The sequence below is a fragment of the Solanum lycopersicum genome, chromosome 4 (genome assembly GCF_036512215.1).
Source record: "Solanum lycopersicum chromosome 4, SLM_r2.1".
In the NCBI taxonomy this organism is placed as follows: domain Eukaryota; kingdom Viridiplantae; phylum Streptophyta; class Magnoliopsida; order Solanales; family Solanaceae; genus Solanum; species Solanum lycopersicum.
Window position 1 is genome coordinate 39,107,944 of NC_090803.1, and position 16,148 is coordinate 39,124,091.

General features: G+C 34.6%; 2 protein-coding genes across 2 annotated transcripts; both read left to right on the forward strand.

The window, feature by feature from the left end:
- Nucleotides 1-12,361: 12,361 nt before the first annotated feature.
- Nucleotides 12,362-12,922, forward strand: LOC138348095 (uncharacterized). The gene has a single exon (XM_069296704.1). It carries the CDS (start codon nt 12,362-12,364, stop codon nt 12,920-12,922), a length of 561 nt encoding a protein of 186 aa, XP_069152805.1.
- A 51-nt stretch (nt 12,923-12,973) lies between these two features.
- On the forward strand, nt 12,974-13,402 carry LOC138348096 (uncharacterized). Its single transcript, XM_069296705.1, has one exon. The coding sequence runs from the start codon at nt 12,974-12,976 to the stop codon at nt 13,400-13,402; it is 429 nt and encodes a 142-aa protein (XP_069152806.1).
- Nucleotides 13,403-16,148: the final 2,746 nt, after the last annotated feature.

Below are 16,148 nucleotides of genomic sequence, written 5' to 3' on the forward strand. Positions count from 1 at the left end.
CAATGAATTAAAGTGATTTTTCATTTAAGCTATTGAATTAATGTAATTAATTAATAATTATTAGTAATTATCTGATCTAAAATTAAATAAAAATCAATTTTTATTAAATAAACAAAACCTTATTGACTTAGTCCCAAAACTAAACTCTTAAGCCTCCTACAACTCCCACACTCTCACATTTATCTCTCCAAAATTATAAACAAATAACTAATCAAACGTGCTAGAAAAATAGAGGGTTTTTCGTCAAGTTGGTATCAGAGCACTAGGTTAAATTCTGAGGATAATAAGTTCACATCAACCTTATTGAGTAGTTTCTAAGTCATGTTAGTGAAGTGCACCACTATCCTGGATTAGAGAATGCATGATGCGTAGGAAAATTTTCCTTCTTCTAATCTTATCGTGCCTTCTCTAATGTAAGATTTCTCGGTGTTAAGAGCGTATCTAACATCAACTCTTGAAGTTCCCAAAAGATGAATACAAGGAGAAAAGTAGGAGGAGAGATTGGAGGAGCAACTGCTGGGGTAATTCAAGTTCCTTCCTAGGCTCCAGCTGCTAGAATAGAGATGCATGTTAACCCAGCTGGGTTGACAGATGGAGAAGTAAGGACAACGTTGGTACAGATTGCCCAAGATAGCACTTTACAAGCTCAGGCTATTGGTTTGATTGAAGTGGAGAAGTCTGAGTTTGCATCCTACTAGCTAAGGGATGTAGCTCAATCCTGGAAAAAAGTGTGGCAGGATATCAGGGACATAGAAGGAGGTCCTAATACTTGGGATCTTTTCAAGATGAATTTTCTAGAGCGGTTATTTCCGAGATAAATGAAGGAGACTAAGGTTGAAGAATTCATCAGCCTTAAGCAGGGCTTGATGTCAGTCAAGGATAACTTCCTGAAGTTCGTAAAACTTTACAACTCAGGAGATACCACCTTGCAGGAAGTGTGGAAAGCTACATGGAGGAGATTGTATGATGGCACTAACGCTTGTTACAGTTGTGGAAAACTAGGTCACATGGTGAAGGATTGTCCGATTAGGAGAAGTCAACAACAAAGGGAGGAGAGAGTTCAGTCTAATGGTCCAAGTGAAGAGTCTCCAAGGAGGAAACTGTTCTTTGCACTAAAGTGTGTGGATGCAGGGGAAGGTACCTTTGGTGAAGTCACGGGTGAGTATCCTTAATTAGTCCTTCAAGTATTGTACTTTGTGTATGCACTAGTATGAGGTAAGTATGTTTGAGACATCATGTTTGTTGCTGATTTGTATGATTTATATGTTTCCTTACGTTGTATGCTTTGATGAGACTAGTTTAGGAAAGAGTTCCTTAGTCTATTAATGTGAAACTACTAGTAGGTTTCAGGGATGTGCACCATCATGTTAATATGTGAATCAGATATTCACCAATGGGGAGTATTGGATTACCTATACATGTGTACGTTCTATATATGACTTACTTATTGTTAGTAAAGAATAGCTTCATTCGGGGATGAATGTTCCTGAGGGGGGAAACTGTAACAACCCTAAAAATGAATAAGATAAGAAATGCTTAACGTGTCAAGAATGACTATGATTAGACTAGGGTTCACACGGATCGATGCACGTAGAAGTAAACATCAGAACCCTTGATACAGCCACGAAAGCTAACTTGGGGAGTTATTTGATCTTGGAAAGGTTGGTTCCAACCATGTAGGGCCTTCAAATATAAAGATTTATTTGAAGGAGTCTTTACCGGACTTAAAAAGGGAAAATCTTAGGTTTGGAGGGTCTAGGGGTAAAATGATCATTTTCTAGGCTAAGGGTATTATCGTAATTACCTTAAATATACAATTAATTGTTTAATCAATAAGGTGGAGGGGTTTTTTTGGAGAGAGAGGGTCGAAATCGGGCTCTTGAAGTGAAGTCTTGCTCCACCGGATTCGAACCTAGGTGGAATCAATGAATTAAAGTGATTTTTTTATTTAAGCTATTGAATTAATGTAATTAATTAAAAATTATTATTAATTATCTGATTTAAAATAAAATAACAATCACATTTTTATTGAATAAACAAAACCTTATTGACTAATTCCTAAAACTAGACTCCTAAGTCTCCTACAACTCCGACTCTCTCACGTTTATCTCTCCACTCTCACGCTTAATCTCTCTTATTATTTCTCACGTTTTTTTCTCTGCCAAAATAATATACAAAATCATAAAGATAAAACAAGTTCTTCACCCTTGAAGAACTCACACGAAATCACAAGAAAACAAACGTTAATAGAACACTAGGCTAAGAGAGGTTTTCATTCGAGTCGAGTTAATATTGAGGAGGCTTAGACGTGTTCTTGGGTGAAGTTTTTTGGCATCAAGTTAATATTTTAGAATAAAAAATGTATGGGTTCTCTTCCCTCTAAGTCCCTTTCCTAAGAGACCCACTAAGGTTCAGAAGAATCTATTCCAAAAAACTAGAATTGTTCCCCGTTGCATGTCCCTGTTACTAGCTCCTATAGAATCATAGGTTAATTATGTTTACTGGTACAAAACTAGTGATGAAACGTGTTTTGTGATGATTATGTGTTTATATGTATTTTTGGAATTATGTGAATTATGTTGGTGTTTCCGAAAATGTAATTACGTGTGTATGCGTGTGTTGCCGTGGCTATTGTTCATGGTTTAGGACTTGAAATTGCATGATAGTTCTTATATTTCATGTACACATATTGAAATGTGATGTTCATATGAGTTGAAATGTGGCTGATTTGAGGGATATTCTCTTGTCTAAATGAATCCATGAAAACACACCTAAAATGTTCTAAATGCACTACGAAATTCTCCTAAGAACTAAGGTTTAACTTGATGAAAGGATGCTGAAAAATTAAAATAAAATTTGTAGCTTCTAGTGATGAATTTCTGTCAGCAAAGAGATTTCAAAATGTTGGAAAAAATGGATTAAAACAGGTGAGGTTATGGAGGATTGAACCCGTGACCTCACTATGTTAAAAATCATGAAAATAAAGAAATATGGTGAAGGGAATTCAAACCATGGTATTGGATGGAAAATTTAACTTAGAATAAAAAAATAAAAAATGAGAGGAGTGGGATTTGAACCCACCACCTCTCAATCAGATATAAGGAGGAGAATAAAAGAAAAATAAAGGGGGAGGCATGTGAGAATCGAACCCACGACCTCTTAGGCATATTAAGGAGGAGAATAAAAGAAAACTAAAGGGGGAGGAATGTGGGAATCGAACCCACGACCTTTTAGGAAGATAAAGGAGGTGAATAAAAGAAAAATAAATGGGGAGGCTTGTGGGAATCGAACCCACGACCTCTTAGGAAGATTTATGGAGGAGAATAAAAGAAAAATAAAGGGCGAGGCATGTGAAAATTGAATCCACGACCTCTTAGGTAGATTTAAAGAGGAGAATAAAAGAAAAATAAAGAGAGGTTGTGGGGGGTTTGATCCCACAACCTCATAGTCAACTCTAAATAGACAAGGAGAAATAAATAAAAAAATAAAAGGGGTTGTGGGGGTTTGATCCCACAACCCCTCGGCCAAGGAAGAGAATTTTCAAAGGATAGATTAAAAAAGGAAATGGTCATGTTGGGGATCGATCTAGGGTCCCACTGTCACTTGGACTGGAATTAAATAAAAAGAAAAATGTGAAGTTTTGTCCTAGAGATTTTAAACTGGGTTCAGTTGCCCAAATTCTGTATTGATACATAAGTGATACGCGAATTAAATATTCAAGAATAATTCTGCCTACTTAGATCGAAATCAAAATCTTGGAATACATACAAAATGCATAAGTTTTGTACTACATCATCTTAGGAACATATGAATCACTTAAACAAATGATGAATGAAGACTCATGGATTGTATGTATAGACCCATAAGTCTAGCGTACATTCAAAATAAGTGAACCTAAGATGTATGTAATGAAATGATGTAACCCTGGAAGGGTTACATAAGAGGGTAAAACACTCTAAATGACCAAGTGCATTGACACATAATGAAATGAACAAAGAAATGATGAAATGAACAATGAAATGATGAAACCTTATAAGAGTTAAGTAAGAGTGTGAAATACACTAAATGACCAAGTGCATTGGCATATGATGAAATGAACATTTACTTAAAATGGGGTGAGTAATTATGAAGAGAAAATGTGCTAATGTTAATGAATGTGGTGACAACATGATGTAAGGCTAATGTAAAATATGAGAGCAATCTCAAATGAGTCTAAGTAAATGTTGCCAAAACGTACTGACCTATGAGAGTGTAAAGTTAATGAAGAGACTAGTCTCTATGAACACTCTAATGAAAGTATTAAGATTAACACACTTGGTACTTATGATGAGATAGGAAATCATCTATTGAGCTATGATGTCCTCATACTAGAAGCCAACTTCCATGACGTATGAGTTGAATGTAATGGAACTTTATACTGAGCACCGATAGACTAGCTATGAGATATGATGCCTTCTTTCGGGAAGGGTGGAGGTTCACCTAACTCTCATGAGATGAGGCTGTCCGACATACATCCTGAGTTATTAATGTATCATTATCATAGTAATTGTTGCATTCTCAGTTTGCACATTTATTTTTGACTTATCATGTATTTATAGAAATTCAATCATAATAATTTAACTACATAAATCATTTAGAGTAGAGTAATACCGAGTTGGACTAGGGTTCAACGAACCCACATAGTCTCAAAACTACTAGCTAAGTAGGTTGTAATTCACGTCTGTGGGCATCATTTAAGTGATCACGCCAGCATGTCTTTATACCTCTGGCAGTGTATATTGGGTCCTCTTGCTCATCAGGTTTTATTATCGGTTATTATTAGATCCCATAATTCTGTCAGACTCTCTGGCATTGACCATATTTATAGATTAGTTAGTATCCAGTTTCAGCATGTTATAAATTATGGCATTGCATCCAATTAGCTCAAATTTAGTATATATATCATGTTCCTATTATTATCCTTGCTATTATTCTTGTTCAGTTATGTTTTATTTCATGTTTACTGTATCCTACATTCTTATTACCGTCATGTACCCACCCATGTGTGCGCTACATCTTCTCGTGACGTAGATTCAGGTTCTAAGCATCCAGATCACGCTTAGATCAATTTCTGATCACCTGTCTGTAGATTTAGTGGTGGTTTCTCATTCTCCGAGGACAATAATCATGAGTTTCTTTTTAGTATTTACTCTTTAGTTTGAGTTTTTACCAGACTTAGCTGGGGCCTATCCCACCATTTCTAGTCAGTTTAGAGACTATTTTCTGACATAGTTAGTTTCAACTTATTATTAAGCTAATAACTTCTTTGTATTAACCTCATCAGTATTTCATTTATATCAATTATAAAATATGGTTATTCCCCATCTTATCATTTCAAATTATGATTTAGCTTCCACATCTAGTTTATTATCTTCAGTATGCTCATGATCATGCCAGTAGGGTTGGCTTGGGATCACTTGTGGTCCTAGGTCCCGTGTCTGTGTCTCTAGGATAGCTTGAGGCGTGACCGCAATAGTAACATAACGAAAAATAAAGGATTTTGGAAATTAGTAAATTTAAAAAGAAATACTAGCTTGTGGGGGCATTACTGTAACGTCCCTAAAACGAACTAGGTGAAACTAGGACCAAGTATTTGTGTGATGAGGTTTTAAAGTCCTTAAATGGTTAAATATGGTGTTAGTAGGAAGTGTGTAAAGTTTGATTAAGTTTTGAAGTCAAACGTCAAGGGACGTTTGATGACTAGAGTCCAAGTGCTTATGTGAGTTCTTATGTGCCTTGGCATTTTTGGTGAGTTGTTTTAAGTCCAAATATATGTGGAGGAACATAAGACATAGATGACCATGTATAGGGGTTTAACATCCAGGTAATACTCAACCTATGACCCACAAGGGACCCTAGAAGAGAACCCCGACGTTAAGCAAAATCTGTCAAAACTATGCAATCTACGACCCCTTATCAACGAACTATAGTCCTATTAACGCCCCGTCGCTTGAGGTCATTGAACCACCCTTAGTGGTGGGATCTTAACCCCCATGAGACAACCTCTGAATCAATTGACGCCCCAGCAGGGCAGACCGTTGATCAAACGACGCCCCGTAGTTAGGGGTCCTTCAATGGTCCCTCTGAAAAATTGTCAAGGTCAAGACTAGGCTTGGGGTGTTTTCGTAAATTTACCCTAAAACTATTATGAATCATGGATTATAGTTTTAGGTTCTTTAGGGTAATTAAGTTAGTTTATACTCCTAGATCTAGGTTAGACTTCATTTTTGAAATATCAAAATCCCTCCCTCAAGAAAGATCTCTCTCAAACTCCATAAAAGCTAGAACTCAAGGAAGGGTTAGAAGTGATGTTTTTGGACGTTTTCATCATCAAAATTTCGTGGGTTATTTACATTGGGGTATGGTTGTTCATCCTTGAACCTTCTTTTATTCAAGGATCCATCCCAAAGAGATTTCAAAAAGGGTTTTAAACTCCAACTTCTTCTGTATTTGACTATAAACATGAGTCTTTGCATGAAAATATTTTAAGGATTGAAATATATTGTTTTTAGTGTTATTCGATGATTTTAACGTCAAAACCCTAATGAAACCATGTTGATGCATATTATCAACTTTTTTCTTATGAAGTGGGTTGTTGTATATGTGAAGACAATGTTAGAGTTGAGTTTCTTATGTTGTAATTTGGTTTAGCTACTGCCTATATATGCTTTATATTGTTTTATTCGTGATATATTGAGAAAAATTGGTGAAATAATATATGAAGTGTAAGTTGTTTTATCTTGTTTAGATTCCATTGAAATAATCTTGAGTGGTATGGTCCACCTTTGGTGGCGGTGTTACTTGAAGTATATGAATGTGTATATATATGTGTATTATGATTATGGCCTTGAAGTCATGATTTGTAAAGTAAAGTTATGATGATGATGTTCATGTTGGCATGGTTAGGAAGCTTGAATTGTATATTGTATAGAGATTACGTCCAAATGAAGTATGTGTCTATGTGAAGCATGCTAGTGTGTGAATTATGATGAGTGAAGGTATGAACATGTTTAGAGGTCAAGTTATTAATATGGTGATGATGTGAAAGGTGTGCTCACATGTATTCACACACACACTTTGAATGTATGAATGAATTTTATGAATGTAATATGAGGATTGTAGGGTAGACACTCTTCGTGAGTAGAGATGAAGTGTCTAGACCATCCTTAATATTCCTAGAAATGAAAAGGGGGATCTTGAGGTAAACACTCTTGTTGAGTTGAGATGAAGTGTTTAGTAGCAACCTTATTATTCCCAAGAGCTTCTAAGATAGGTTGGAGGTTTGATACCTTTCATTAGTTTAGATGTGGTGTCAAAAGTAACCTCTAGGGATATGTACCCTTCGTGAGTTTGAGATGTGGCTCTAAATAGCTATACCTTAACCTATAGTTAATGAATGTTTATGACTCTATGGGTGAGTTATGCTTAGCACCGAGAAGATTTGAAGAGGGGGGGGGAGGTACACTTTGTGAAATGAGATATTATATTTAATGTGCCTCTTGAGATGAATACTCCTTATTAGAAGAGAATGAGTTACTAGAAGAAACCTCCTTATCCCTTAAATATGCGCCCGTATAGGTGTAGCTATTTGATAATCCATGTAAAGCCTAAGAGAATGGCCCTACCTTAGGCGAGTGGGGATCCCTCATCCTGTAAGGTATAACATCGGGTAACCATGTCTAGCTCTCATGGTCTATGTCGATTAATGTTATCCCCCACAAAAGAATGTAAGTGAATTAAGCCTTCTTAAGGGTGTACTACTTAAGGTAGGTGGTGGTATGGGACGCTATCTATCCATTGTACAAGTAGGCATTTGGAGGAAATCTTGGTGTGTTGTTATATGAAGATGTGTTAATGGGTCACTATATTATGTTATTGAAGTAATGTGACTTTATGTCTAATGTTAAACAAAGCATGTTGATGTTATGTCTTGTATGGTGAAAGTTATGTCTCTGTTGAATGTGAGATGCCTATTCTAACGGAATTCCAAAGGGTCACTAGGGTGTAACTAGTAGTATGGGTTGCTACTTTCACATCGCACTAGGTGTAACTTGGGGGTTGTCTTAGAGGACGGTTCCTTATGTGAAGTTCCTAAGTATATGTATGTTTCCTCTAGTGTCTTTGATAATTACTACCTATTGAGTTGAGATGAAATTTGCTTGTCCTTGGTAGCCATAAGGATCACTTAGGTACGTATTGAAGAGGTTGTATGTGCGACCTCTTCATGTCTTACTTAGGTGAGTGTTAGGATGACTATGGATAGGAAGGTTTTTGTGTAAATGGTTTATTATAAATTGGATATATGAAGAGGTTTATGAGAGTGTTACTTTCATGTGATGCATGGTGACTTATATGATTCTTTATAATTTGATTCATGAAGGCTTTTACAAAATAGCATGGCTTGCTTTTTTGTAGTAAAATGTCCTCTTTTACATGTGTTTTTGCATAATGCCATACTTAGTACAATGTTTGTACTAACCCCATATTTCTCTATACTCTATAAGTATAGGTTGGTGGCAAGTGGAACTGTAGGAGGCTAAGTTTGGGAAGTCGACTCTCTCAATACTCGGTATGTCTTCATATATTCGAGGACATAGTCTATGTTTCTTTAGTTTCTTCTTTAAGAATTGTAAAGAATTATTATGTTTTTCTTTAGATCTAAAAGGACGTGTCCCTAAGATAGTTAAGTTGTGTCTTTAAGTTGGACTGTGACGATGAGACTTATCCTTAGTATTTTATAAACTTATTATTATTGTGTGAAAAGTTTTAATTTCTCACTACTCTTCACATATAATGTAATTAATGATAGCTAAGGGGCTTGTAAAAGACCCCTAAGGGTCAAGTACGTCTTGTGACGACTCAAGAGTGCTCCTTTATTCTAGGGTGTACTTGCGGATCGTTATAGTTATGTAGGTGGGCGTAGAGTTATCTTTTACATTAATATATTATCAGGATATGACATTTAAATCAATATAATAATGTTATTTAGGGGGAAAATAGGTGAAGTCGTTATGAGTTTGATAATTTTGTTTGGCCTGAAATAAGGCAAAAACAGTGATATATAGTATTCCATATGTTAGGTTCTTTATAGTAATTCCCAGACATTTTAGAGAATTCTAACTTTATGTAGTGCATATTATATAAGCATAATTTCCATTTGAATTGTAATATTTCAAACACTAAAAATAGTTTGAGCTTAGACTCAAGTTACTTTTAATACTCTATTTTATTTATTTTTCATTAATTTTTATTTTGTCGATGGGTAGGCCTTATCTATATTTCTCAAGCCCCATAAATCGGTAGGCTTATTTAGGTAAAACATAAAAGTTCTTTTGTTAAATGGACTCTAAAAAATATAGCTCAGCCCTATCAAATCACGATTTAGGCCAGGTCGGTCAATGGGCCTTGCCCATATTGACGACTCTAAAATAATGCTGACAAATTCTGAATTGGAATTAATGGGGCCAATGATTGGTGAATCATTAGGATGATTAATTACGATGTGTATTTTTTTTTAAAATAGGCCAATTTGAAAGCTAATTCTTAGTCTATGGATCCTGACGGCCTAATCAAAAATTTTTTTGAAAATTTTCTTAAGCTTATTACATTATGATACAAGTTTTGATATACTTAGAGATAATTAATTATTTGATATGTCATATTATTATATAAATAATATTAGATTTATAACATTTGGAGAAATTGAGACGTAACCCTAATTTGAAATTAGGAAATTCGAGGCTTGACATGTTAATTAGCATCAAGATTAGGAATTTCATTATAGATTTTGATGGGTTTTTGAGTCTAGGTTAGACATATAGTAATATAGGTGTTTCTAGGTTTGAAATTTTACTTTGATTGTTTATTTAAATAGATTGCATTAATGTGATGTTGACTACAACAACTTTGATTATTACCGACAAATAATTTCGTCACTAGAAACTCATATTTTGTCACAATAATACTTTTTTGACAAAAAATAATATGTCAATTCTTCGTTCCTAAAGCATGGTTCACTAAATGTTGACAGAGACAAATTAGTGTTTTGTCACTAAATAGAAATAGATTGAGTACGAAAATATTTTTTTTCCTAAATGCTTCGTATTTATGACAAATTTGTTAGTCATAAAAATTATTTAAAGTGTTAGGTAAAGATACATTTTTGTCAAAATAGATTGTTAAGGACGACTAAAATCATGATGTCACTAACTGTTTAGTTTAATCTGAGATGATACAATGTCTTTAATGTTTCATATATTTCATAGTCAAACAAATAAAATTTTATCAGAAAAAACTACTTTTTACATACGAGTATTTTCTTTGTCTCTAAATGGAAACGTTAATTATGACAAATTAGTTTTAAATAACTTTACAGTTGAAACATTAATGAGATCACTAAAAGTAATTCTTTTAGTGACTAAATAAAATTGTCCCAACAAAAAATCATCAATAAGTAGGCAATTTTTGGGATGAAGATTATTTTTGTCACCAAATGTATTACTTTTATGATTAAAATGTTATCATTTTAAAAAACTAATATATTTTTCACTAAAAATTGAGCTTTAGAAGATAAAATATTTTGTTACTAATGACATTTACACTTGAAGTACTATGCATATTTTGTATTAAGATAGATCTCCATAATTTTTTTTAAAAAAATAGGAAAATTAAATCATAAAATAATAAAAATATCTTAAGATTGATAGCCTTAAGTAGTTTTGTTTTAATAATGAGTATCATACACTATACAAATTAAAATTAACAACTTACAAAAAAAGCAAGAAATTAATAATAAAAAATTACAGTCACATATTAGTTATGAACATCTAAAATGATATTCATGATATAATATCTCAACATTATCTTAACGAAAAATATATTGAGTAAAATATATCCAACAAGAATTTTAAACTAAAATATCTAAATATCAACAAAACTCAAAGTAGAGGTTGCTTGTGAAAATACTCATTGCAAAAGTATTCTCTGGCAACTAGTCTTGATATCTATTTTCCACAACCCATCATAGAGAAGAAAAAATAATTTCACACTTTATGATATGATGATATACAATGACATATCCAAGTGTAATCCCACAAATATTGAATATTGGGTAGAATGTACAAAGACATCATCTCTATCCATGTAGGATAAAGAAGGTGTTCTCAATAAACCTTCGACTAAAATGTAATGTAATTAATGCAAAATAGAAAGAGAAAAACAAAGACAACAAGATTCATCGTATCTCTTTCTAAACACACAAGAATATGAAAACATCACTACTTAAGCTGCAGTTAGCCCTTACAAACACCAGCACAATCTATCACTAAATGATTCAGCTCACACACTAGAAACTACACTAGAAACTTAAAAAGAGAAAAAAACAATTATTAGAGTAAATATATTAATGTCAGGGACAATAGATGTTGATAATTCAACACTTAGAGGAGTATTAGCAACTTCATACAAGTAGGTGTTATTTGCAGTTTTGATGATTTGACAAACATAGGGACCTTGTAAAGGTACCAGGTTTCTTACTTGAGTGTTGAAGATGAAAACAAACATAGGGACCTTGTAAAGGTACCTGGCTCTCAATGTGACAAGCCGGTTGACTGCCAGCTAAAAAGGTACAGAAAGTAGGTATACTCTTCCCAACGACATCAAAAAGTGGGACTTCTCCAACCAATGGCAAAGAGTTTAAGAAAAGTGACTTGTCCATATAAAAGGCACTTCCCAAAACATCATTTGCAGTTTTTGCAACTTGACAAAGAATTTTTCAAGAACTCTTGCAAAAGCTATTACCAAGAAAACGGTATAATTATTCCAAGAACAGCAGAAATCTCTGGAGCATTTAGTATAGCTATTTAAGAATATATTCTCTTGTTCTTACATTGTATACTATTCCTGAAATTATAAAGGAATCAGTGGGTAGTGTTGAAATTCTAAGTTGTCTAAGCGAGATAGCTTAGTGGGTAGATTCGTTTCTACTTAGGCTTGTTAAGCAATAGAGACTATTGCTTGAACGTGAGATTAGAAACTCTTTCTCACATTTGTTGTAATCGTATTTTACTTTTGCTTTTGAAGATTAGTAAAAACGATTGAAAATCCTGTGAAACATGTTGTGGTTTTACTCCCTTAAGCAAGGAGGTTTTCACGTAAAATCATTGTGTTGGTTCAAATTGTATTTGACTTTCTGTTTATACTTATTAGTGTAGTAAGGGACTTGGTCCATTGTCTGTTAAGTGAAGGCACATATCATATCAAGTGATATCAGAGCATGCACTCTCTATCTGGTTAACCCCAAGAAAGTGATATATGTTCTAGAATGGCTGCTCCACTTAATCTAGAAGAAGGTCAGTCCTCAACAAGACCTCCTCGTTCCAATAGACATTTCTACAATTGGTGGAAAGTTAGAATGCATGAATTTCTCATGGCTGAAGACAGCGAGTTATGGGATATTGTACTTGATGGACCGTTTATTCCAATGATAGAAGAAAAGGATGGAGAGAAAACCAGTCTTATTCCAAAGCCTACAAAGAAATACGATGAAGCTGATAGAAAAAAGATAGAAAAGGGATACAAGGCAAAAACTCTTCTTGTCTGTGGGATAGGACCTGATGAGTTCAATCGTGTCTCAGCTTGTGAGTCTGCTAAAGAAATTTGGGATTATTTAAAGACAGCTCATGAAGGAACTGAACAAATCAAAGAATCAAATATTGACATGCTTACCTCACGGTATGAAAACTTCAAAATGAAGGAAGGAGAAACCATTCATAAGATGTTCACAAAATTGTCCTCCATTACTAATGAGCTGCGAAGTCTTCGTGAACCTATCTGCATGAGCAAACAAGTCAGAAAAGTGCTTCGAATTCTTCAAAAGTCCTAGGAAAGCAAGGTTGATGCCATCACTGAAGCTAAAGATTTGAAGGTGCTAACAATGGATGCTCTCATTGTAAATCTGAAGACTCATGAGATGAATCAAAATCATGATTCATCAAAGAAGGAAGTCAAAAAAGATAAGTCATTGATGATGACGTACAAAACAGATGAAGATTCCAGTGATGATGATATGGCATATCTCATCAACAGATTTCAAAAAATTGTTAGAAAGAACAAAGGTTTTAAAAGAGTAACAAATGGTCCGCGAAATGCTACTCAAAATGATACCTGCTACAAGTGTGGAAAAGCTGGACACTTTATCAGAGAGTGTCCTCCGCTCAAAAATGATAACAAGGAACATCAAAAACCAAGAAGTGACAAAGAGAAGAGAAGGGAACTGGTACTCGGTAAGAATGATCGAAAGGTTGTTGCTGACTATGTGGTCAAAAAGGCTCTTGCTGCATGGGGTGACTCTTCAAGTGATTAGAAGATCTTGATGAACCAAATGATATGTCTATGGTGGCTCTGCATGAAGAGGAAACCATTTTCAATGAAATGTTTGCTCTCATGGCTCATACAGAAAATGAAGAAGATGATGACATGGTCACTCTTCTTGATATGAAAAATGATCTAAATAATTATTCTCTTAAAAAATTGAGAACTTTGGCAAAAGTTATGATTGATTCTGTAATTGAGTTAACCTCTGAAAGAGACATCATGAATGCTGAACTTGACAGTTTAACTGAAAACAAAGCTAAACTGGAGGAGAGAATGTCAAAAATGGTGTCTGTAGAGTCTGATAACCCTAAACTTAAAAGTCAGTTGAATCAGAAAACTTAAGAAACTGAAAAGCTTAATGGAATGTCAAATGGTTTACAAGCTGAAATTGAAGAAAAATTGAAAAACTCTTAGAAAAATCTAGGATTGTCCTTGGAGAAGAGCAACAAATTAGAAAAGGATATTCTCAAACCTAAGGAAGAGCTTGAAAAATCTCTTAAGTGGACAAAATCCTCTAAGTTGTATTCAAATGCAACAAACCAGAGTAATTTCAATAAGAAAGGACTAGGAAGTTTGAAAATCACTCACTCCTCCCTTTAATCCTCACAGTAAGTATGTATTTGTGTCTGACAATCTACTTTGTCTTCAATGTGCTAAAAATGGGCACTTAAAGGGAGAGTGTGCTGGATGGAGAAATTCCCATGAAAGACTCTCTAATTATGCTGAAAGGCAAAACTTTTCAAAAGAGAGACCTGGTCCTCCAAAATCTGTTTCAACTGATAGATTTTCAAGAAAAAAATCTATCACTGCTCCGATGTCCTTTGTTAGAAAGTTTCAAAAACTGCCCTATTGGACTAAATACAATCTGATCACTCCTCTGTCTGCCTTCTGGGAACTAAAATTGAAATGGGTTCCCAAGATAAACAAGTGATTCTTCGTGCAGGTGAGTGGGAGGAGAGCAGTCAATGTTGGTATATGGACAGTGGATGCACTAAACATATGACTGGTGACATCAAAAATTTCCTCTCACTCAAGACACTTCAGAGAGGAGGTGTCTCTTTTGGTGATAGAAAGAAGGGGTACATTTTGGGAGTTGGTTAACTGGGAAGGTCTCTTGAAGATTCAATTGACAATGTCTATCATGTTGATGGGTTGAAGTACAGTCTTTTGAGCGTGTCTCAAATCTGTGACAAAGGAAATGAAGTAAAGTTTACTTCTGAGAAGCGCACTGTGGTGAGTCTAACTACAAAGAAAGTAATTCTCATTGCTTTCAGAAGTAAAAACATGTATGTGGCCAACTTAGAAACGTCTCATGGAGATGACCTGACATATCTTAGTGCTCAAAATGAGAATGTTGATCTTTGGCATCGTATTCTAAGGCATGTGAGCTAATCTTTATTGAACAAACTGATTTCTAAAGACCTGGTCCGAGGTCTGCTAAAGCTAAAGTTTGCTGAAAATAAAATATGTGAAGCTTGTGTCAAAGGAAAACAAATAAGATCATCCTTTAAGCACAAAAAGCAAGTAAACTCAACAAGAACACTAGAGCTGCTACACATGGACTTATGTGGACCTTTGAAGGTTCAAAGCAGAAATGGCAAGAAATACATTCTAGTGATAGTTGATGATTACTCGAGATATACATGGACAAGATTCTAGAAATCAAAGGCAGAAACACCAGAAGAATTGGTAGTGTTTTTCAAAATGATTCAAACTAAATTGAATCAAGTTATTTGTAGCATTCGATCTGATCATGGAACTGAGTTTGAGAACTCAAAACTGGATAAATTCTGCATGGAGAATGGTACGAGTCATAATTTTTCTGCTCCAAGAACTCCTCAACAAAATGGAGTGGTGGAAAGAAAAAACAGAACCTTGGTGAACGTTGCCAGAACTATGATTATTGAGTCAAATCTTCCTCAAAATATCTGGACTGAAGTTGTCAACACAGCATGTCACATGTTACCAACAGGTGTCTGTTAAGAGTTGTTTTGAATAAGACCCCCTATGAGCTGCTCAACAACAAAAAGCCTATGCTGAGCTATCTTAGAGCATTTGGACGCAGGTGTTTTGTGCTGAACAATGGAAATGATGATTTGGGAAAATTTGATCCTAGGAGTGATGAGGGAGTATTTGTTGGATATTCTTCATCGAGTAAGGCTTACAGAATATTCAACAAACAAACTCAATGCATTGAAGAAAGCATTCATGTTGTATTTGATGAAGATGGAAGCTTGAAAAATAATGGATCAAATGATAAAGATGATGTAATCAAACTTTTCAATTCATAGAAAATTGAAGGAAGTGAAGCTGATGCAGAACAACAATTGAAAAATGACTTTGATGATCAAAATTATAGTCTACTTGAAGAGGCTGATGAAGTGGAAAAGTGTGATGAGGTACCTAGTACTACTCTGAATTCCAGTCAGATTACATCAAACTCCCCAGAAAACGATGACACTCTTGATGAAGAAGAACATGCTGATCAGCTTAACCAGTCTGCGCCAAGATTAGGATGGAAGCATAGTTCATCACATCCTCTTGATAATATTATCTCTCCCTTGAACTCTGGAATTCATACTAGATCAAAAACAAGAAATCTAGTTGCATTTTCAGTATTCATATCATCTATTAAGCCCAAGAATGTGAAAGATGCAGATTAGATCAACTCTATGCAAGAAGAACATCATTAGTTTGAAAGAAGCAAGGTATGGTACCTTGTTGCTCGACCTGCA

Coding starts and splice junctions, on each gene's coding strand:
- LOC138348095 (XM_069296704.1), top strand. CDS start 12,362: ATGGCTGCTCCACTTAATCTAGAAGAAGGTCAGTCCTCAACAAGACCT.
- LOC138348096 (XM_069296705.1), top strand. CDS start 12,974: ATGGATGCTCTCATTGTAAATCTGAAGACTCATGAGATGAATCAAAAT.